Source organism: Carassius gibelio, chromosome B19 (genome assembly GCF_023724105.1).
Source record: "Carassius gibelio isolate Cgi1373 ecotype wild population from Czech Republic chromosome B19, carGib1.2-hapl.c, whole genome shotgun sequence".
Taxonomy (NCBI): domain Eukaryota; kingdom Metazoa; phylum Chordata; class Actinopteri; order Cypriniformes; family Cyprinidae; genus Carassius; species Carassius gibelio.
In genome coordinates this window covers 29,060,563-29,083,240 of record NC_068414.1, presented here as the reverse complement: position 1 = coordinate 29,083,240, position 22,678 = coordinate 29,060,563, and the positions used below count along the sequence as shown (strand labels likewise).

At 35.4% G+C, this 22,678-nt stretch overlaps 1 protein-coding gene across 5 annotated transcripts in view; it reads right to left on the bottom strand.

Annotated features, from left to right (window-relative positions):
- oxr1b (oxidation resistance 1b) overlaps window positions 1-22,678 on the bottom strand; it is a 44,230-nt gene that overhangs the window by 5,377 nt on the left and 16,175 nt on the right. For 3 of the 5 annotated variants that reach the window (XR_008158828.1, XM_052585228.1, XM_052585229.1), the window contains 9 exons: window positions 19,263-19,348; window positions 14,496-14,603; window positions 13,349-13,465; window positions 10,098-10,244; window positions 9,354-9,538; window positions 8,432-9,093; window positions 7,545-7,713; window positions 3,998-4,166; window positions 427-507 (listed from right to left, as the gene is read on the bottom strand). Coding sequence is in view for 4 of the 5 variants with exons in the window: in XM_052585228.1 (XP_052441188.1) it covers window positions 427-507; window positions 3,998-4,166; window positions 7,545-7,713; window positions 8,432-9,093; window positions 9,354-9,538; window positions 10,098-10,244; window positions 13,349-13,465; window positions 14,496-14,603; window positions 19,263-19,348 (1,724 nt within the window). In the remaining variant the exon portion in view is untranslated. Of the gene's footprint in view, window positions 1-426; window positions 508-2,363; window positions 2,910-3,997; window positions 4,167-7,544; window positions 7,714-8,431; window positions 9,094-9,353; window positions 9,539-10,097; window positions 10,245-13,348; window positions 13,466-14,495; window positions 14,604-19,262; window positions 19,349-22,678 lie in introns of those variants that run through there. The other 2 variants (XM_052585230.1, XM_052585231.1) reach the window with 2 other exon arrangements.

Below are 22,678 nucleotides of genomic sequence, written 5' to 3'. Positions count from 1 at the left end.
TATTTGCTACATTTATTGCTTCCTCTTTTTCAAGCCATCTAAAACCCATTTTGTCATCCAGATAGAAGTGGCAGTTGACAGATATCCAGTTTTATTATTATTGTAGAAATTCTATCAGCATTTTAAGTGTCATTTCATATAAAAACGGCTGTATTTCAACTCAGGGCCAGTTTTATTATTCCACACTCCACATAAAGACCAGTGCAATCTGCTGATCAAGGGGAACAAATGCTGTAACACAGCTATTGTGCATTCTGATTCAGATCAAACAGCAGAAGAGTATTTTTTAAATCCCATTTGTGAAACCCAATCAGATTTGGGTTGATTTCCATACAGTATCATAACTCTTGAGTTTGATGTTGAAATGATCAGCAGACATGCCGCGGCTTTTGTGATGGTTCACGTGTGGAGCTGAGCATGTGGCACCTGAAGACGTTTGCAGAGCGAGCGCAGGTCCTCACTGTTTAGCGCATCTATCCGCCGGTAGTACTCGGTCACAGAAACTACCTAATGCACAGACAGAATAGTAGTGTTGCATGAGAATCTGCCTGACATCCAAAAATGTATGTGTGAAGGGAGAAAGGTTATCTGGTTTGTTCCTCTGCAGCTTAAACTCCCAAACTTGGAGATGGAGGAAGGGACACGTTAGTAAGTTCAAGCCATTTACTTGTTTTGCACAACCTAAATGAGAAGACCAAAATAAAAACTGCAGTAAATAAGAACTAAATGACTGGCGAAAGCATTTTAAATACCACTTGAGCGGTGTGTTTCCACAGACAGCTGCATCAGAACTGCTGGGTCTCATGTGCTATGAATCAGCTTAATCTAACAGGATTCACCTGACCAGATCAAACAACACTGTCTCAAAGATGGATCACACGTCGTTTGCAACAACTTCCTCAGACCAGCTGCTCTCTAAACAACATAAAACAGCGTTTTAGAAAGCTGAAGCACTGAACATCTGTCGCTATGGCTGTCTGCCCGAATAATATTTAAATCAAAGAATAAATAAGTAAACCATGTTTTTGAGTCTCCATTTATTTGATCACAAAACAGTAGGTCAAGAATCAAGTCAAGAACAGTAATTTGAGATTGTAATAAAATTTCACAATTACTGTTTTTTTTATATTTATGATAAAATACGTAAATGTACACTATAAAATTATATTAAGCAGGTGTACAAAAGAAAAAGGAAAAAAAAAACAGGTTAATTTGATGAGTTGCAAACATGTTATTATTGCATATTACTGCAAACATTACTTGTATATTTTTTCATCTAATATTCTTACTATAATGTATATTATAGGTACAGTATGTATAACATAAAAAATAATATATATATATATATATATATATATATATATATATATATATATATATATATATATATATATAATATTAGGCTACATTTTAAATAATTAAAGACAAACAAAACAAAAAATATGCAGCTGTGAACTGAATATTAACGTCTACAATCTATAGCCACCACACGTTTTTGTATTTCCTGTAACTGAATATTTTGATAAATAGATATGTGGTAATGAAAAACACATTACCCACAACAACTCCTTGCTCCTCTTACTTGTAGAGTTCATATACCCATGCTCACATATCCCATCCCTAGTAATGCCACTAGATTTAACTCTTAAAAGCAGAAAGCATGCTTTATACTGAATGTGCAATCTACGCATACACTGTTAATGCTCTTAACATGCACTTGCAGCTTTCACCAAAAAAACAACCAAGCAGTTTTCTTTGTAGAGCTTTTTATGACGGAGGCGGCGTTTTAATTTATAATCGCGACAGAACAAACAAACGCAATCGGTGCGGTGCTGCTCAAAAACGAAAGAAGGAATTCTGTCATGACATTTACTGCGTCTCGAGCAATAAGAGCAGAGCGAGTTAAAAATACACTGCGCTCAAAACAGCTAACTTTAGACGCAGCAGCGAAGTGGGAACCATGCCTTCTGTTTCATTTCTTTCCACCCGTTTATCTATTTGCATAACAATGCGAAACTTTTAACCAGGGAACATTAAAGTGGAAAAACTACCGACGACGTTGAGGCGGTTGCACTTTGATAAATTTAGCGTAAAACCAGAACTGCGTTATGCGCGTGAATAAATACTATACTTAGTACACAGTATGTAATGCATACTTAAATATAAGTGTGCTAGTCTACGGCAAAAACGTTTATGCAGACTTTACCATCATGTCTAAATTACAGCAATTTTCAAGCTTAGAAAGCAACAGCTGCTTGCATGCATAAGCACACTATTCTATTCAGTGTGCATGTCAAGTGCACTCAAGCAAAAGTCGCTCAGTCACACACAAACATTACAACCAAAGGGCATGTGTTTTTTACCAGGCCAAAGCTGTATTTGGGCGTCAGCTGACATCCCTCCTTAATTCTTCTGGAGAAAAACATCACTTCTGCAGAGAGTCCCGAGATATGCAGGTGTATATGCGATATTAAGTATCCACGTGGACCCACGGAGGTACAGACACTCTTAGAAGTGAACTAGAGGCTTTGTGCTGTTTATAAACCAGAGGGACCAATGGGATGGCAGGGCAACAGAAAAGCATGAACTCATGTGGCCTTCCCTCTGGCCAGCCCAGATAAGAGGCTGCACAGGGCTTGAGTCATATTTTATAGAAAAATTAATAAAGTCAAATAGCTATCTAGAAGATGTTAATAAGTTAATAAACATGCACATTTATATAGCCTAGAAAGTATCCTCTCGAGATCCAGCAAAGTAAAAATAAAATAAAATGATAATAATAATAATAATAATAATAATAAACAAACAAAAAAATTAACTGGAAATATTGTACAATATAAGATAAATAGGTCATATTTTAATAAAAATGCACATTTATGCAATCTAGAAAATTTCCACTTAAAGTCAGCAAAATAATAAAATAAAGTACACATACATAAAATAAATAAAATAAACAAATAGAAAGGTTAAAATACCAATAGAAATGTCAAAAATAAAAAGACCCAAGAAACCAAGCAAACAAATAGGTTTTGAATTTTTGAAATGACATATTTTACACTTTTGTGCACATATGAAATGTATTGTTAATGATAAAAATGATATTCATATTTTATCTTAACAGTATTTCGTAATTATATAGCATTAATATTATTCGTCATTATAATATTGGTCACTGGTGTCTTCTACCAGGACCTAAATGCAGACAAATAGACAAAAATGAATAGCTGGATCTCAAGAAGATATAAACTATTGGTCAATTAACGATCATATTTTCTTTATCTTCTTCACTGAGTGTTGTTTACAGTAATTACTCTAAAACAATAAAAAGCATAATCTACATGTCTCTGTCATATAGTCTTACTCACTGGAGTAAGTGGTTCAAGAGGGAGGATGAAATTATTGTGTCCATTTGCAGATGTACACTCAGTACAATAACAGCCAAGTCAAACACACATTACAATGAAAGGATATATGTAACATACCAGTTCATCACATCCTTTGAAGGGAAAGATGTCATTATGAAAATAAGACACTGCAACAAGACATTACACGGACATTGACAGTGACTGGCAACAGGAACAAGCATGCATTCATACTTAAATGTTAGCATGTGTGCATAAACATGGTTGAAGCTGCTGACGAGGATATGAACTCTGAAAGAAACAGACAAACACTCACACACGCACACACACACACACTCCAGTGCTGCTGTGAATAACAGGCTCATATGTTCAGGAGAGAACATAAACATCACATAAGAATATTCATGATCACATGACAACACAATCGCAACAAAGACATCAGCATCAAAGCAGCACAACGTTTAAATTAAAAACAGATGCCTGAATTAAATCAAATAAACACACACACTACAAATCATTAAAATAGTAAATTATATTTAAACATCATCAAATGCATAATATGTATACAAGGCTTTGCATTTAACTGATATTTTTGGCATTCAGGTTAAGACTTATCTTCCAGCAGTTGTTCATACCTCCCAGTCCTTGAATGTGATATCAGGTACTGGTTTCTCATGCTCCCCGCTTTCAGCGTCCTGGTTCTTTTTAACCACTACAAACCCAGGCTCCCGCGTCAGTCCACACAAACCTTCTCCAAACACATCAGGGGTCCACTGGACAAAGAACGCATACAGGTGGTCTGACCTACAGGAAACACACACACAAAAATTGATTAAGAAATAACACAAGTCCAGGTCAAACGGGACTTCCTCAAGGCCAGCTCTTCATTAACACTTGCATCCAAAAAAAAAAAAAAAAAGAATTACAATTCTTTGTTACGCTGTGTTTTTCCCTTTAAAAATATAAAATTAGAATTTCTGATTTACTGTAATAAAAAGGCTATAGAACGAAAAATATGCGCACCAATTAATATCACTGGTCGTATTCTGCATAATTCATCATTCTTAAGGGTCTCATACTTGCAACCAATGAAATTCCATCAAATTTGTGATTAAATTAAATTACATTTATGCATTTAGCAGACACTTTTATCCAAAGCGACTTACATTACTAGTTGTAATGGTTTTTTTAATTGATTTAATTTTAAATTTATATTTAATTATTTCCATAACTTTTTCAGGCCTGGATATCATAATTAAAATTAAATCATTTAAATAAAATTATGATTTTAGTAGAATTTTTTCGATGTTTCCAGGTTTTCCATAAATTCTACCTCTAATTAAAAAAAAAAAAAAAAAAAACTGTATAATTCATTAAAAACCAATTGGACAAAATGTCTTCTTCTTTTTTTTTTTCTTTTACTTTTTTCAGCTAAATATCCTGTTGCTTTGAGTAGGTTTTATATTATGGAATTTAAATGCTTTGCAAATTTTATCATTTAGGTTTTATCTAAATTAAAATAAATAATAAAGTTAATTTGTAAACAGGGTTCATGTAATCAACATAATATTAATAATAAACAAACAAACAAATAAATGATAAAACCATTTATGGAAAAATCAAATGTCAGACATTTCTATATTATGTCTACATTCAATGTAAATTTTTATTGCTTTTGATTTCATTGGTCAGAAAGTGTAAGAACCATAGCTTATGGCATACATTATAATACTAATTTATTTGTATGAAAATTGCATAGTTAAAATAGGGTCCAGGTACTAACTGTCTATAACAAAACAAACCACAATGCACGTCCGTAGTCTGATATACCACTTTCCTGGATTGCTCTGTTCAATTTATAATGGTCTATGTCAACAGCATCGTATAGGTGATTACAGCATGTTGACAGTGATGAAACCTTGTCCTAGTCTTGCTGGCAGATAGCACTGATGCACATATACACACACACGTTGACCTGGTCATAGAGAGATTTGGATGCGATCCAGGCGACTCCTGGGGACATCTTACAGGCTGTGAGAAGTACACATGTACCTGTAGGCAAGCACCAGCTAAAACTGATGTTCCTTTGCAGTTCAGAAATGACTAAATGGACCATTGTCAATACTCATAAGGATCATGCGACTGGCCACCAAACTGGGTCAGACAACAGTAGAGCAGTTATATGTGCTGCCCTTGCCATAGCCACATCTTTGATACATAATGACACTTCTTTTGCATGGATGCCACTCTGACACGAATGCTTAACAGCTTAACAGGTCCAGATGGAGGTCAAAAACCATTTGTGAACAACTGATCTCTCAAATACACTCTTAAAATCAGGAATACAAAACAAGTTACTGTATGTAAACATCATAACTTGATGAGCAGATGTGTCAGCAGACTAAACAGAAGTCAAAGGGTGAAATTATGCTTTTTCACGCCACTCTTTTGGAGAGAATGTATGCAGCACAAAGTGATTTTTCAAATGCCCTATTCGATTTTAAATGATCTGTAATGGTCATAAATATGGAATCACATTACAGACTGTCATCTATTAGAGATAATATAGTTTTAGCTAATTATGTTGATTGGAAAGTTGAAAAAAAAAAACATTGATCCATGCATAATTCAGTTTGGAGATGAAAACGCACATATGGAGCATGCAAATCTCTCTTAATCTGTCTGACTGTGGCTGAATAGCTGTATTATACAAAAGTAACAGATTCTGTGAAGGATTACATTAGGCTTTGCTTTTGAACATTTAGATTAGTAGGTCAGGTAATTAGTCACAGTCACTTCGAGTGGCACCAGACTGATCTCGTTCCAAAAAGAGACTAAGGATTGACATCAGATAACCTAGCAGATTCATGTTGGTAAATGCTTAGACAAACATTTTGAGCCCAAACTAACCCTCAACACACTCCTGCTGTACTCTTAAAGAGTCATATAACGAGAAATCAAATTATCCTTGGTATACGGTTGTGCCGTGGAAACACTTTAACAAACTAGAGCTCCCTGCCCGGGCCACAGAGACCATTTATTGAAACATTAGCTGCAAAAAATTGATTGCTTAAGTTTGACATCACATATATATAAAGCTTAGCCAATCATAAAAGAGGTCAGTTACATAAGGGTCTTACAAGTAAAACAACAAAAACAAACAATTTCATTATTAGTATCAGAGACAGCATGAAAAAATATGAATGCAAAGCTAAGAAAATAATAGTTAATAAATAAAAAATCTAAAAAAAACAAACATTTATACATACTTTTAAAAATGTTTTTATTTTAATACTATATAAAAAATTACACTTTTGTTTAAAATGTTAACTTTTTTAATAGTTTTTGAAAGTTTATTTACAAGTTAATAATATTGTGAAATATTATTAAAATTTAAAATAACAACTTCCCTATTTCAATACGTTAAAAGTAATTTATTCCCGTGAATTTTCATTACTTCAGTGTCACATGATCCTTCTGAAATCATTCACATATGCTGATTATCTGTGCAAGAAACATTTATTATTATGCATGTTGAAAAGAGTTGTGCTGCTTAGTATTTTTGTAGACGCGGTCGCACTTTTTTCAGGATTCTTTGATGACTTTAAAGTTCAAAAGAGCAGCATTTATTTAAAACCGAAACTTTTGTAAGATTATAAGTGTCTTTACTGTAACCTTTGATTAATATAATGAATCTTTGCTGAATAAAATTATTATTTTTTATATAAAAAAAAAATCTAATGAAACCAAATTTTTGAACAACAGTGTAAAAAAAAAAAAATACATCAATTATTAAATATTTAATAGAAATAGGAATTTCTAGTGGAGAAATTACTTTTGTAATTCTTAAACGTTTTAGATCAAACAATGTTCAGTGCTGTCAAGGTAATACATCTATAAACAGCATAATTTTATGTATCATGTTACATAATTGATGTCCAGAGAACAAACATCCATTACACATTGTGCCAATTATATTCGTTCTAATGCCTAACCTTTAGCATAGTCTATAATCTTGGCAAGAATCACTAATAAAGTAAAAAGTCAGTACACTGCGCATCTCTAGGTAAAGAACATACTACACCTGGGTCTGGAGCAGTGGATCAGTAAACAATTCCATTTTAGCAGGACAGGAAGCTGACATTTAAAGTGGAGTTCAGCCAAACTGGGAATAGCACTGACCTCTCAGAAGGAACAACGAACCAGTACTCGTGCTTCCTGTCTCTTTGGGCGTACTGCTGCATGGAGGCACTGGCATGGGAAACAAAAGTCTTCCGCATGGCCCTGCCAACCCGCAGGCACAGGAACTTGTGCGTCTTGGACTTCTGCTTGCCTTTGGACCCCGGCACAACTGGGACAGGAAACAAACAGCAAAAAGCACCTGTTTTTCACAGTTATCTCACCGTGTCAAATTAAAACCTGAATCTTGCATTCTATTTTTACTCATCTCTATTTGAGTATATGCTGGATGCAGCACAGAAGCTGTCATATTGAATGAGCCGAAGCTGTTAGTGTGCTGCAGAGCAAATTAAATCTGTGGATCTACAGCCAATTCAGCGTGACTAACTGAAAATGTTTCTTTCAGTTTATTTTTAGGGCCTCATCCTTATTAGACTGCAGCAGTGATACAACAGGATCATATGTAGGCTGACACCTCAATATATTTATACATTCTGTTATGTCCTCAAGAATTGGATATATTTTATATAAGCAATACACTTTGGAAAGATAAATACAATGAGAAATAAGCTTAAAGTCAACATGTATAATAACAATGTATAAAAAATTTACTTTTTTCTATATATTCAGATTATCTTCCCCAAAAAGTTATTCTGTCATCAAAACATGCATGTGTATAAATGCATATACACTTGTCAACATTTAAAGCGGATCGAAACCTAACACAAAAACTGTATCACTAATAATATACACATGCATGTTTTTAAAACAGAATGCAAAGAATTTTGGGGAAAATAATGTGAAATTATGAATCCAGGGCACTAAGCTTGTCAACATAGTAAAAGGATCAGATAAGTTAAGTTCGTGTTGACATTAACAAGTGTGCTAACCTTCCTCTGTGCTCTTTCCCTCATCTGCTCGAATCTCATTAGCTGGTGTGAATTCATTGGACATCCCTTGCTCTCCTTCCTTTATTTCACTGGTTGATTGCATAGTCCGAGTTTCCATGCTCTTCTGTGTCTCATGGGCTTTTGCTAAATCCTCAACAGCCACAGTATCTGAACAAAGCGACTCAGATGTGGAGCGTGATTTGGCCTCATCTGCAGGCTGCTCCCTCGTTATGTCCACAGACACAAGCTCACTGGATAAATCTCTAGTAATCAGACTCTGCTCGATACCACTATCCCTCCATCCTTTTCCCTCAGTTTCTGCATTTTGTACAGCTTCTTTTACATCCTTTTTGTCAACCATTGAGGGTTCTTCTGCGGCTGTGGCAGCCTGGTTGATGGTTTGCACCGATTCAGAAGACGCACCGGAGGACTTTATCTGCTGCAGCTCATCAGAAGATGTTGCAAGGGCATCATCACGGACTGGAGAAAGTTCGGACTCTGTAAAAACGTCTTCGGACAGAGATGCTTCTGTGCTACGAGGGGCTGTACTGGCACTGTCGTTGCCCGTCTCATGGATTCGGTGTGTTGCATTGGCTGTGTTGAGACGAGGCGCCCTCTTGAGATGGCTCCCCTCAGTTACAGAAGGCTTTAGCTCCAGATCTCTTGGTTGACCAAACAAAAATCAGTATGAATCGTGTCATTTAAGTCATGCATTTCCAGTGTAAAGATGATTCTGGTTCACATTGACTTCCATAGTAATTATTTTTCATACTATGGAAGTCAATGGGGACTATATCAACTGTTTGGCTACCAACAATCTTCAAAATACTCTACTCTTTTTTGGTTGAGACCAGCTTTAAGGTGAGCAAATGGCAAATTGAATTTTTGGTTGAACTATCTCTTAGGCCATCGAGCAACTTACGGTGGCACCAGATCTCGGACCCTGATGTCGGTGATTTCCCTACACATGGCTGCAGACTGCACCTCCTCCAGTGGGCACATGATCCCGTACTCCTCACATCCTCGCTCCTGCACCATTCGGTCTGACTTATGAGGGTCAAACATTATGTTGTTTGGGGTGACCAAAAGAACGCCACTGACTATACCCTGAAAGACAGAGAACAGAAGAGGAAGATGGACCATTATACAATACTCTTCTATGGCCAGATTTGATTATCAGAGCAAAGAAGGAACATATTGTTCTTGTTATTGCACATTGGGGGACCACAAAACGCCCACTTAGGCATGAAGAGATTGACATGTAATGCAACCACACACATATATATATATATATATAAACTGTATATATTTTGAATATATTTACATGTATTTATGTGTATATATTTATATTTAATTATATCTTATATAAATATATTCATGTGTGTGTGTGCATGTATATATATATATTTATATATATATATATATATATATATATATATATATATACACACAGACACACACACACACACGTATAATAAATATACACAGTAAAAACACCTATATTTTGCAAACATATTTTGATAGCACTAGTATATATCTTTTGAATAGGTTTATTTAACAAGTTAACAAGTTTTGCCACAAAACCCCATCGCAACATCCCAATAGATGAGAAAATGCACTTGACTAACAGATTTAGTTTTTTAGTTTGATTTAGTTTGAAACTTACCTTGCCATCGGTGATGTATTTGCAGTTCATTTTAAGGAACTTTTCCGTAAGCGCCTCTTCTTCCTCGGAGGTGGATGACACCACTCTGGCTGGCCGAGGGGGCCCATGACCGGGAGTGCTGTGCCTCCGATGGACATCATCTGAATCCTGTCGGGATGAAGTGTGAGTGAGAAACAGCTCAATCAGTGGTAGCCCTCGCCACATCACACTGAATGCAGCCCAACCCTGAGCTTATGATACATCCACTAACACCTACACATAATCACACACACACACACACACACATACACACACACAGTCATCATAACAAGGAGGCTTGGAAATAACAACCCATTAAGGCATAAGGTAAATCCCTTGAGGGCTCTCTGCTGTAAGAAAGCTGACAGGCGGAAACCAAGGAGACCGAGGCAGGTTTCCTAACATGATGCAGCACAGGTTGAGTGACTGTCAGCATCTTTGTGTGTGAGAAAGCTCATTATAGGACAAGAAAAAGGAAAATCACTTGGTGCTGACACACCAATACAAATCTAATGATTATAAAAACTTACTTTTAGCTTTACAAAATGTCACATAGACTGTAGAAGAAAGTTGAGGTGAAATGTGAACAAACTGAGACTCCTGGATTTGAGCTAAAATCACATTTTCAGATATTGACTCCTCGCCCGATGCATTCCAGCTTTTCACACAAAGAGCTCAGTGAAACCCAGACACACTGAGGAACCTTGATACAAACAAACATCACATGCTCGTTTAATACTAATCAAAGAAAACCAGGTTGTTTACTGGAGTGATCAAGCAAGTGATGCTGAGAATCAGATATAGTAGTCTTATATCAGTATAGAAGTAGTCTACTAACTGCATGCATAAAAAAAACAAAAATGCTCATACTGTATGTGACCTGCAAAAGATGGGCCATGAGTAGCATGTTAAGTAATAAATAATGGTTTATTAATGAGGACAGAAAGTCGTAGAGGTTAGAAATGACATGAGGGGGACAAAAATAATCATTTCATTTTCGGGTGAAATTTTACTGGAAGATTTAGCCAAATATACACTACAGTATAAACATTGTTAGTTCGTTTATTTTAAAATAATTAATTAATACTAGTATTCACCAAGGATCCATTCAGATAATTAAAACTGACATTAAAGACATTTACATTTACATTTATTCATTTAGCAGATGCTTTTCATTTGAAATTTCTATACAAACAAAGGGTCCAAAATAAAAGTTTCCACTGAAACATTTAGCAGGCACAATTTTTCAAGTTTGATAATGATGATGGTAATAATAATTCTAATAATGCTTCCTGAGTACCAAATTAGCAAATTATAATGATTTCTGAAGGATCATGTGACACAGAAGATGTTGAAAACTCAGCTTCGCATCATGGGGGAAATAATAATTTTATTTATATAATTAAAATATATTTTATAAAAAACTGGTAATGTAACTCCAGGCTATTAAAATTACAGGCATATGTGTGTGAATTCTTAATCGTGAGAGGCATGTGTGAAGTCAGTACAGGCGAGTGAAAGTGTGCCTGTGCATGCTTTATCCATTGATGACTCATAAGGAAATGCAAGTGTGTACCCCTGAATCTCTGGCAATGGGCAGCATGACCAGCAAATCCATGACCATATGGAGTCGGAACTACACACAGGGACACACACTAATCCAACAGAGGTGACACAATCCATTTGGCAACCTCAAAACGGCAGTCCAGGACACAAATAAGACCCTTAAAACACACAAGGACAGATGAGCTCACAAGTAGCCATGCATGGTGATCTTTCAAATAGATCTTCCTTATTTTTTTGTCATCCAATATCACCAACTAGGGACAAACATAGCCGGGAGGAATGCAATCTGTCTGAATACAACAATTACTTGAATCTTTGGCTTTATAAAGGAATAACAGCAGTACTCAAGAGGGGAAATTCATCACCACCCTCTTGTGGACAAAAAACAGTTTGAGATTAAAGAAAAAGTTAATCCAAAAATGAAAATTCAATTATCATTTATTCAACATTATGATTTTCTAAATATGTACAGTGTTTATGGAGTACAAATGGAAAACTACTGAAGAATATGAAGGCTACATTTTCACTTTATTATTATAATTAATGGAAACTGGAGCTTCTAACCAACACACAAATATATAATATGTACATAAGACTTATGCATTATAATTCAAGGCGATTTATTATTAGGTTCAGCTTTTAAAAAACAACAACTAAAAAACAAAAACAAAAAAACAAAGAGAAAACAAAACAAGATAAAATAAAATAAAATGAGAGAAGACAAAACTAAACAAAAATTTGGCAAAATAAAAAGACAAATTAAATCAAAATTAAAAGCGAAAACAAGACAAGGAAAATGAAAAATAAAACAACAACCAAATGAGACGGAACAATACAAAACAATAAATAGAACAAGACAAAATAAAAAAGATAAGACAAAAAAACACAAAACAAAAAAGCAGGATTTCTTCTAATCAACTCAAGTTAAATTTGAATAAATATTTGCATATATATATATATATATATATATATATATATATATATATATATATATATATATATATATATATATACATAGATCAAAGCAGGTCTTTAAAAGTTCTTTAAGCATGAAAAGGAGTTTGGACGCTGATTTATATCTCTAGCCCAATTTAATTGGACAGGTTCAGCTCAGTGACTACAAATTAAAAAAGCTGGTTAAAATAAATGGAAAATAATTGAATCGGTGTGAAAATGCAAGGTATGCAAAGTAATAGTCTATAGCACTTCTATTGCACTTTACATGGTCTGCTGAATAAATTAAGACGTACTGTAGATTGAATTAATGTGAAATCATGTTCCAAGTCGTTTTACTTAATAACTTGCTGTTTTTGAGCTGAATAAGTCTTCATATTATACTCAACAGCCTTTAATGAAACCCAGTTTATTACATGGATTATTAAATTTCTCCATCCCTGTTCTAAATAATGTTAAAAATAAAAATATCACACTGAGCTACAGAATATCAGATTCAGTTTTTGGACTTCAGGACAGCACATTAGAAAGCTATATGAAAATGCTGCATGCTCATGAGACAAAAAAAATGTGCTGTCAACATTATGCCACAATTCTTGTGGTTTGAGTATCATGACCTCGTCATTCAGAATCCATATTTCCATTTTGAAACAGTGATAAAGGACAAGCGTAAACCCCTGGAAGCTCTGGATGAAGACGCTGATGGCACTTACTGTGGTGGTCTTCTCAAGGTCAGCCTCTGAAGAGGTGGGGGAGAGGGGGCTGATGGGACTGAGGGAGGGAGAGCTGTCTGCACTGGAGATATATTCCGGATCAGGGACATACAGCACCTAAAAAGCAAGACACGCACAAAATGTATATTTCTATCATCTCACACACACACACAACAAATGCCATTGTCAGATTAGATCTAGTCAATATAACTAATTTTTGCATTAAAAAATATTCTGTTCTTTTTTTCAAAGATATAATCTTATCACTTCTAAACTCCCAAGATGTTTAAGTGGAAGAGACACTTTTCATTAATGGACTCACTGTCTGATAGATCTGTAGTTTTTTTGTTAAATAAAACAAAATTAATAATGGGATGATAAAGAATGAAAGACAAAGCAGAATAAAATAGCCAACAGTTTCTATGCAAACCATTCGATTTTCATCTGATCGGAAAAACTATTTTTGATTCTTAGAAGTTCTAATTGTCACAAAATGCAAAAGTAAACACCAACCTATGATAAAATATTGCTGCTATAAATGCAATAGTTGAATATATTTGTAATCGCTCATCAAGATGTTTATGCAAAATGTTGGCTTGCTTTATATATCACCTATTTTGGCCTGCTTGGCTCAGGCTTGGTTATATTTTTCTGCTTTTCCCACACCTCTTAAACAGCTGTTGTGTACTTCAGGAATAAAACCGATCTAAATCAAACACGTTGACACATTAAAAAAAAAAAATTTTAAAGCATAAATCAAGGCATAAAAATTGTTTTATCTCGAACAAAACAAACTGTCAAATAAAGAGATGAACTGCTATGCACAACTCAGCAATGGAGCTATTTACTGAACAAACAGAACTTTTATTCTCTACAAAAGCCAAAGTTTTTACCCGGAGGACTATTTCTTAGTTTTAAACAGTCCCAGTTCTTACCCTCAGGATCCTGATATCTCTGCTCATTAATGTGAGACTGTAGAGTCACCGCGATGAATCTGCTACTTAAGGAGGCATTTGACATTTCAGAGAGGGCATATTTTTGACCTTACCCTTTATTACACTAGACTCTGAGAAAAGCAATTGACTGGAATAGAGTTCAGCTGGACATAGAGACCATCTGCTCTGAAAATTAAAAGAGCATACAGTACCTTGCCAGGCACCACGGCGCGAGAGAAGAGTTTGTTGAGCTGGACGAGTTCATTGGGAGTCGTGTCAAACTTCAACGCAATGCTGTTCAGTGTGTCCCGGGACTCCACCTAGAGTTGAGGCACACACAAAAAAAAGTTAAATATTGTTTCGTTAGCTTAAATAAAAAAAAGTTCTAAAATGAAGACATCAGCTTCTAAGGGCTGACTAAGCATTTGAATCTGTCGGACCAGCACAACAAGGCCCTTGTGAAAATCAACCAATGCGTTTTATGAGATGGGGATATATAAAATTACGGAACCATATACAATACTGGGTAAAGTTGCTGTGATCCACATTTGCACATTAAAAAGTATACGTTTACACGGTTAAAAAATTTGATGCAAAATTGTTCGACAAATCTTTCAATTTTTAGATAATGAAAAAAAATCTTAAAAGCTTTATAGTAATCTGAACCATCAAAGATGTTTTATAGGGCGAAACATTTGTTAAATGTCTTCACTAGCTGATCAATTTATAAAAAATAAGTAAATAAAAAAATCTATTCTTTTTTTTTAAATAAAACTAAATAAATAATAAAATAAAATAAAATAATTTGAATATAATAAAACAAAAATAAAATAAAATAGGAGTGACATTCTAAAATCAATACTGGTGCAGAATGATAAAATAAAGCAGAATGAACTACTCGCTCTGCAAAGCAAGGCCCTAAAACCAACCAATGTATTTTTACAGATGTCCAGCTGTAACAAAATGCATCATATTAAATTATGGTAACCATAGAGTTCCTGTTTTGTCTCCCATTAATCTAAAAAATTGTGCAATATTAAAAGAAAATAGTGCCGTTTTGTTTTCATAATTGCTACATTCGTCTAGTGTTGCATGAGAATATATAAACCCATGCTACCAAAAAGTTTAAATCCTCCTTTTGTATGATTTTTTTCCATTTTAACCTAAACTAAACAGTTTTTATATAATCTATAACTCTCTAGGTGTTTAGTCAATATCTTTGAAGAGCACACATGGTTTTGTGTGAGCGCTACCCTTCAAGATACAATATCTGTCCTTCAGTGCAATGGGGAGATGATTGTCTACTTTCCAAATAGCATTCAAGAATCTCTAAATGTCAGGTTAAACGTACAAAAGAGCGCACAGAGGAGTGTATTGAGCTCCCTGCATGATGACCACGGAGTCTGAAAAGCTTAAAAAATTATAATACATAACACCTCACCAAATAAAAACAAAAGCATCTTTATGCTACAAAGGATCTTTGACAAATGATTAGATTAAACATTATGGAAACATAACATCAATAGAAACTGAACCATGAAAACCGCATTCAGTGAACTGAGTCGTTATCTTGAGACACAAGCTATAATTAAGCACATTCAGATTTCATGATGTATACTTGTGTTTGCTGTAATGGTGTGGCTTGTTGCAGTTGTGAGATGTGACATGCGTCCGTTTTGATAAATGTCCCGGTGGCAGGATCTCAGATAACCAGATCACTCTGTCACCTGATCCAAATCATTGATTCTCATTGGGTATCGCTTACAACAGCAGGTCATAAATAATAGAGGGCCATCTCACAGTCTGCATTCAATTTATCCTTCAGAGGGACCCTTCACTGACTTTACTTATCGGCCTCACACACATATCTGCATATTATCTTGTAAAAAAATAAATAATAATAATTATATATTATTATATATTATATTATAATACATATATTGTATTTACTAAAGGTGGTAGAGTGTGGTCAATGCATTAATTACAAAAAAATGCACTTACCCCAAAAAACTAAAACTCTAAAAACTCTAAAATCAGGATCATGTGACACTGAAGACTGGAGTAATGATGCAAAAATTTCAGCTTTGCATGACAGGAATAAATTACATTTTAACATATATTCAAAATGAAAAAAAAATCTTTAAAAATTGCAATATTTCATAATGATAATTTTTTCATCAAATAAATACAGTCTTGAGCATAAGAGACTTCAAAATCATGGTACATATAATAACGCACATGCACAAACAAAATAGTCTCATACAACTTCCAGTTTGGATGTAATAAACTGTCCACTTCATGTTTTCCTCAAATCGCCCCCCCAACTTCCAATATCTGCTATATTATATATCTGCTAAAACTCATCTGAGGTACATGGATCTCATCACAGCCTTAGCAATGAAGTACAGTTGTTGCGCAGCGCTGAGAGCATTGGCCATCAATCTCTGTGGTCACAGGGCCACAAATCACTATGATTGGTTAGTGTGGATATTAGGGTGTGCAATTACAGAGGGAAAGTGTACGGTTTCACAACACTGACAATAAGAAAGAGAAAGGTGGGAGCTTGGTTACAAAACACCTTGGTTAAAAAAACCTTAGACTGGCCTGAGAGAATTTTACAGAGAATATCAGAAAATGTGTGGTGGACTCTTTTGACCTGGACCAGTAAACATTAATCTAGCTCTAATCAATTAATCTAAGAAACTGCATAGCAATACATTGGCAAATGCACACAACTCCTTGGCATCATGACTGCTAGATTTGCAAGGGTACCACTCACTTTTCCCCCCAGAAACTGCAAAAATCAAAGCTTTTGATATTGATATCATATATTATAAAATGTACACTTGCTTTCAGTAAAATTTTAACAGTCTAACATTTTAACATTTTTGAAAAAAATGATGTATGTAAAATAGTAAAAATATTTATAACTTTAAGCTGAAACACTAAAAAAGTAATAATTAAATAAAACAACTAAAACAGAACTTACAGTGAAATAAATAAACCTAAGGATATTTAAAACGAACAAATACTAATACAAATTGACAAAAACAATTCACTATAATAAAATTAAATTCATATTTAACATTAAAATAATATTTAACTGAAAGCGATATACAAAAAATAAAAGCTTATTCAAAATAGTAACAAAAAGTTTAATAGTATATAAATAATGCTAAAATAACAGCGATCCTGATATTATCTCATTTCAATATCAGGTCAATACTATATTTTAAAGGGGGGGTGAAATGCTATTTCATGCATACTGAGTTTTTTACACTGTTAAAGAGTTGGATTCCCATGCTAAACATGGACAAAGTTTCAAAAATTAAGTTGTACGTTTGAAGGAGTATTTCTGTAAAAAAAAAAACTCTTCCGGTTTGTCACAAGTTTCGGAAAGTTTTTTTTGAGTATGGCTCTGTGTGACGTTAGATGGAGCGGAATTTCCTTATATGGGTCCTGAGGCACTTCTGCCGGAAGAGCACGCGCTCCCGTATAGCAGAGCACTGAGAGCACAACATACTTCACTGATCAGAGCGTCGCGAAATGTCACAAAAGGAGTGTGTTTTTGGTTGCCAGGGCAAGACAACCCTGCACAGATTACCTAAAGAGAAACAGCATTAAGGGACCAGTGGATGGAGTTTATTTTTAAAGAGCATCAACGGAGTTGTGCAAGTGTTTTTGTTTGTTCCCTGCATTTCGAAGATGCTTGTTTTACAAACAAGGCCCAGTTTGACGCCGGATTTGCATATTGTTTATTTCTTAAGGATAATGCAGTCCCAACGGAAAAGGGTCACGATCGTGTGTTGGAACCGCATGCGGTGAGTAAAACGGCTTCAAATATCTCTGTGTTAACTTAGCTATCGGCGTGTAAGCACATCAAGTAAACAACATGCGATGTTGTCATCAAACTGCACTTTCCACATGTACAGCTTAAAAAAAAAAAAAAAAGACGACATAAAGTGGAACTTAGTCATTTTCCAAAACCGCTAAGCAAATATATACAGTTTCAGTACATACCACATAGAGACGCCTTTGCTGATGCTGCTCTTGTTAAATTTCAGCCTCTGGATCTGTGTCACAGCTTCCAAACGCTCTCAACTCAAAAGCCTACTGGCGCTCGTGATTCTTTAGCTCCGCCCACACGTCACGCCTCTAGGCGCTCGTGTTTTTCCGGGAAAAATCGGTACAGACTATCTTTCTCTTATAAATATAATAAAAATAAAGACTTTTTGGAGTTATGAAGGATGCAGTACTACTCTATAGGTACTCAAGATTAACAGGATATTGAGTGAAAACGAGCATTTCACCCCCCCTTTAAAAAAAATAAACTACATTTACAAAAATAAACTACAACAAAATAATTTACAAGAATAAAAAAAATTTACATAATAAATATTTTTTTTTAATTACTGCAAAAACTATATATAAACACACATAATTTTTGAATAAAGCTCTATTTCATGCAGTTTAAGGTGGCTGACAGAAGCACAAGTGAACTCCCAGCATCCCCGGCAATGCCACTGTTACCATGGAGAGAGTCACCACCTGATTTGAGGTCATCTCAAGAGCACACGGAAAAGCTCTCTCCCTCTTTCTCAAATCGATTCCAGTGATAAAGACAGGAGAAAGACATATTTCTGAACAGACTTCTACAACAACATATCCCCATCTCATTTCATTTCAAATGTAAATATTTTCCTTTCACAACACCTGGCTTCACTGCAAAAAGACAAACCCAACTACCACCAACAACAGCAATTAAAGTCACTCCGGCAGCACATAATAACAGCGATGCAGCGTGAATGAATCACACCTGATGTGCACGCACACATTTCCATCCCAGACATAATTACACACATACAGCTGTGTGTACACACATTCATCCTCAGTCCAAACACACACACACACACACAAACACACCGGTGCATTATGTAAACAGAGCCACCTGGATCAGACAGACAACATCTACTACTCACCACATACTCCATGGTGCCTTTGGGCCTCTGGAAGGATATCCTCCGCACATCTTTCCTCTCCAGCGCACTCTTTTTCTGCCCGGTGTCTGAAAGTAAACGAGGGAGAGCACGGGTTACGCTAGTCATGGTCCTCCTCTCTCTTCTCATCTCCTCAGTGCTATGCTCGGTCTTGTCCCACTCCCCACCCCTTGCGTTTTTTCGTTCATAAGCATCAGCCGCGGAGCGAGAGAGAGAGAGAGAGAGAGGTGCGCTTGTAGTCCGCCTGCCCGCTCCGCTCACAGGGGAGTGGCTCTCGGCTCTCGCTGCCGCTGCTGTGCAGGTCACTGTGTGTTTGGATACACCTCTCCTGCTCACTCTACTGGGACATCAGGCTCGGCTGGGAGTCTAAGTGTCCTGGTGACAAGAAAATGCCATTAAGCGATGGTTGATGTTTTGTGAATGGGTTATAAATGTCATTTTTATGAGCATACTTAGGTACGGCTCTACTGTGTGCTCTATGCCAGCTGATGCCATATGTGAATATCTGAGTTAATAGCACTGCAAATTTGATTCTGATATTTAGACGAGGCGAATAAAATAAGGGTGATTTACGTTTGGATGATTCAAATCTGCACTTAGCATGAATAAAATGATGTGATATTTTTAAAACTCAATTTAATTTGAAAAATCACAAGAATGTGGTTCCTCATTACTTTTCTGTATGTAATGTATTCAAATGTCAAGTAACACTTTAGTATAGGGACCAAATCTGACTATTAAAGCTGTTTATTAGCATGCTTATTATTAACTTATTGGCTGTTTATTAGTACTTATAAAGCACATATTCTGCATGACCATATTCTATATTCCTAATGCTGCCCCATACCTAAACTTAACAGCTACTTTACTAACTGTTAATAAGCAGCAAATTACTGAGGCAAATGTTGTAGTTAATGGTTTGTTGATGGTCATAACTGGACCTTAGTGTATTTTACACTGTGACCAAGTGTAAAATAATAAAATATGCAAATGTTATAATAAAATATGGATATCTCTCATCCAAATATAACTCCAATTTAGTTTCAATTAAATCCTTCATAAAATCTTGGATTACTAAATAACATATTAAAGTTTAACTATATTAAAGTCTAAACAAATAACTTTTGTGCATAGTTTTCAATCAAGCTGTAATTTTCTCAAATTAAGCAAATATTTTTGCTTATATAATTTACTGTATTTTGTAAAGCTAAAAAGCAATAAAGATTAAATTAACTAGTTGAATGTGGAGTTTATTTTGCAAACATCACAGGACTGAAAGTGACCAATGTTGAAGAAATACTATCTATCTATATATATATATACTTATTTATATATTATCTTTTTAAATATATTGCTTTTTTTTCAGTTCAGAAGAGCAGCATTTATTTGAAATGTTTTTTGTAAGATTGTAAATGTCCTATACTGTCCCAAAACTTCTGAACGTAGTCGTAGTGTATACCAAAACCTGAATTTACAGCTGTTGCAAACAGCCCACAAACACTGGCCTAAAGGACAACTGACAGCAAATCAGTCCAGATACCCCTTTACAATCTCAGGACAACAAATCAAGCTTTCATCCTCCTATTATCTTGGCACCTCCGGCCATGACAGGATATTTTTAGAAGCAGGTTCCCTACAGTGGCGGAAATGGCTCCCTGACTGATACCCGTGAGCAGATGCCTTCACAGACGCTCACCGACGGGGATGAAGGGTCTTTGGGTGAGAACGGACGTGTCCACTGAGGCACGGGCTTCCTGCTGAGTTTAGTTTCAATTCACCCCAGACAAACTAATCAAACTCACCTGGTGGCAGCGATCTGAATTTTCATAAGAACGAATCAGTAGTGAATGAAGTTTTTCAAAAGGAAATCATCACTTCTATCACTTGTTACATATTCATGAAAAAAGACAGAACATCTTACTATGGTGAGTGTGCATAAACTCATTCTCATTAAAAGTCTATATACTTTCCGACTGGCTGGCCTCAACTGGTTCTTGGTTATTCAAAGAATAAAGGAAGCTGGAGTGCCAATTAAAGTCATTCTTCCTCTGTGTAAGCCTGAAGTAAAGTGTACCAGGACTGTTCGAAATGCCAGCTGCACACTTCAACACAAATGAGACTCCAGGGACTCCTCTGTCAAAGTACCTGAGCAAGAGGCTGGGAGATGCTGAGGACACAGATTTCACATTAAACGCGACACATGCAGGCCAATTTATTCTGTGGTGTCCCTTTTGTCCCATAAATGTCCCATCATAATGAAACTGCAAGAGCCAGCAGTTTTTAGCTGAGCATTAAAGGGAGCAGATATTGAAAATAGCCATTTTACTTGCTCTTTTGAAATAAACGAGTTCAGTGCACCATTTGGACACTAAACTGCCTTTCAAGACTTTGAATACTAAAGGCTGTGATATACTTGAGGCTAAGTTATTTTTCGACGTTTTCTTATGGGAAAAAATAAGTTTAAAATACCAGTGCAGCATTATTAGTGAACATATTAGTGTAAATATGTGTATACATAATAAACACATAACAAAAATATCAGTGGTGAGAAAACAGCAGTTAAGAAAGCATCTGATAATGGCAATGTGGATCTGCTTGAATGAGCTCTACCATTTAAACTCCAGTCAAGTCATGTGGTGTTTATTAACACTTTATGCAATGGATTGGTTTAAAACAAATAGCTTTACATTGCTAAATAATAACTGTTTTAATTAGTACTACAACTTCAATTTCTACTATTAAGCAGCTCTGCAGTGCATTCATGTTTTCACTCATTTGTGACCTCAATCAATTAAACAGATCAAATAAACCAGAGATTTCTATGTCAAAGAAGGCGGAGCCTCAGACCTCACCTACCCATTACTAGTTATTGCTATACAGACCATTGTTAGTTTGATAGGTGTTTACCAGCTAGAGTGAATATTCCAGTTTTTTTTTTACTATGGCCATTTCAAACTCCCAAAACAAACTCCAAACAAACTTAATTTTGCCTGTTTTTGTTTTTATTGATATGACACCAGTTTGTTCTTTTTTTTTTTTAGGTAAATAAATCCACATGCTGAATAAAGGAAAAAAAATAACCGGTCTCACTAAAATAAGAGAATTTATGACATTTGCTTTCACCAACATGCATTAATCAGGGGGACAAATGTGATTATCTAAAGGAAAAATACGGTCATCTTAAAAAGGACTCTTTAAAAAGGCGGAGTAAGAAATATATTTCTAAAAAGAGATTTGCATGTGCACTCAGGATGGCAGCATTTGTTCTCTTGCGGTGAGATTCGTCAGAGACGAAAGCAGAGAGGGCTTGAAAAGTGTTTAGGTCAGCTGTGAGAAACACCAACTCAGCAGTCTACCGTCTCCTCCCATCACCTGTCACATTACAGGAAAGAGGAGCA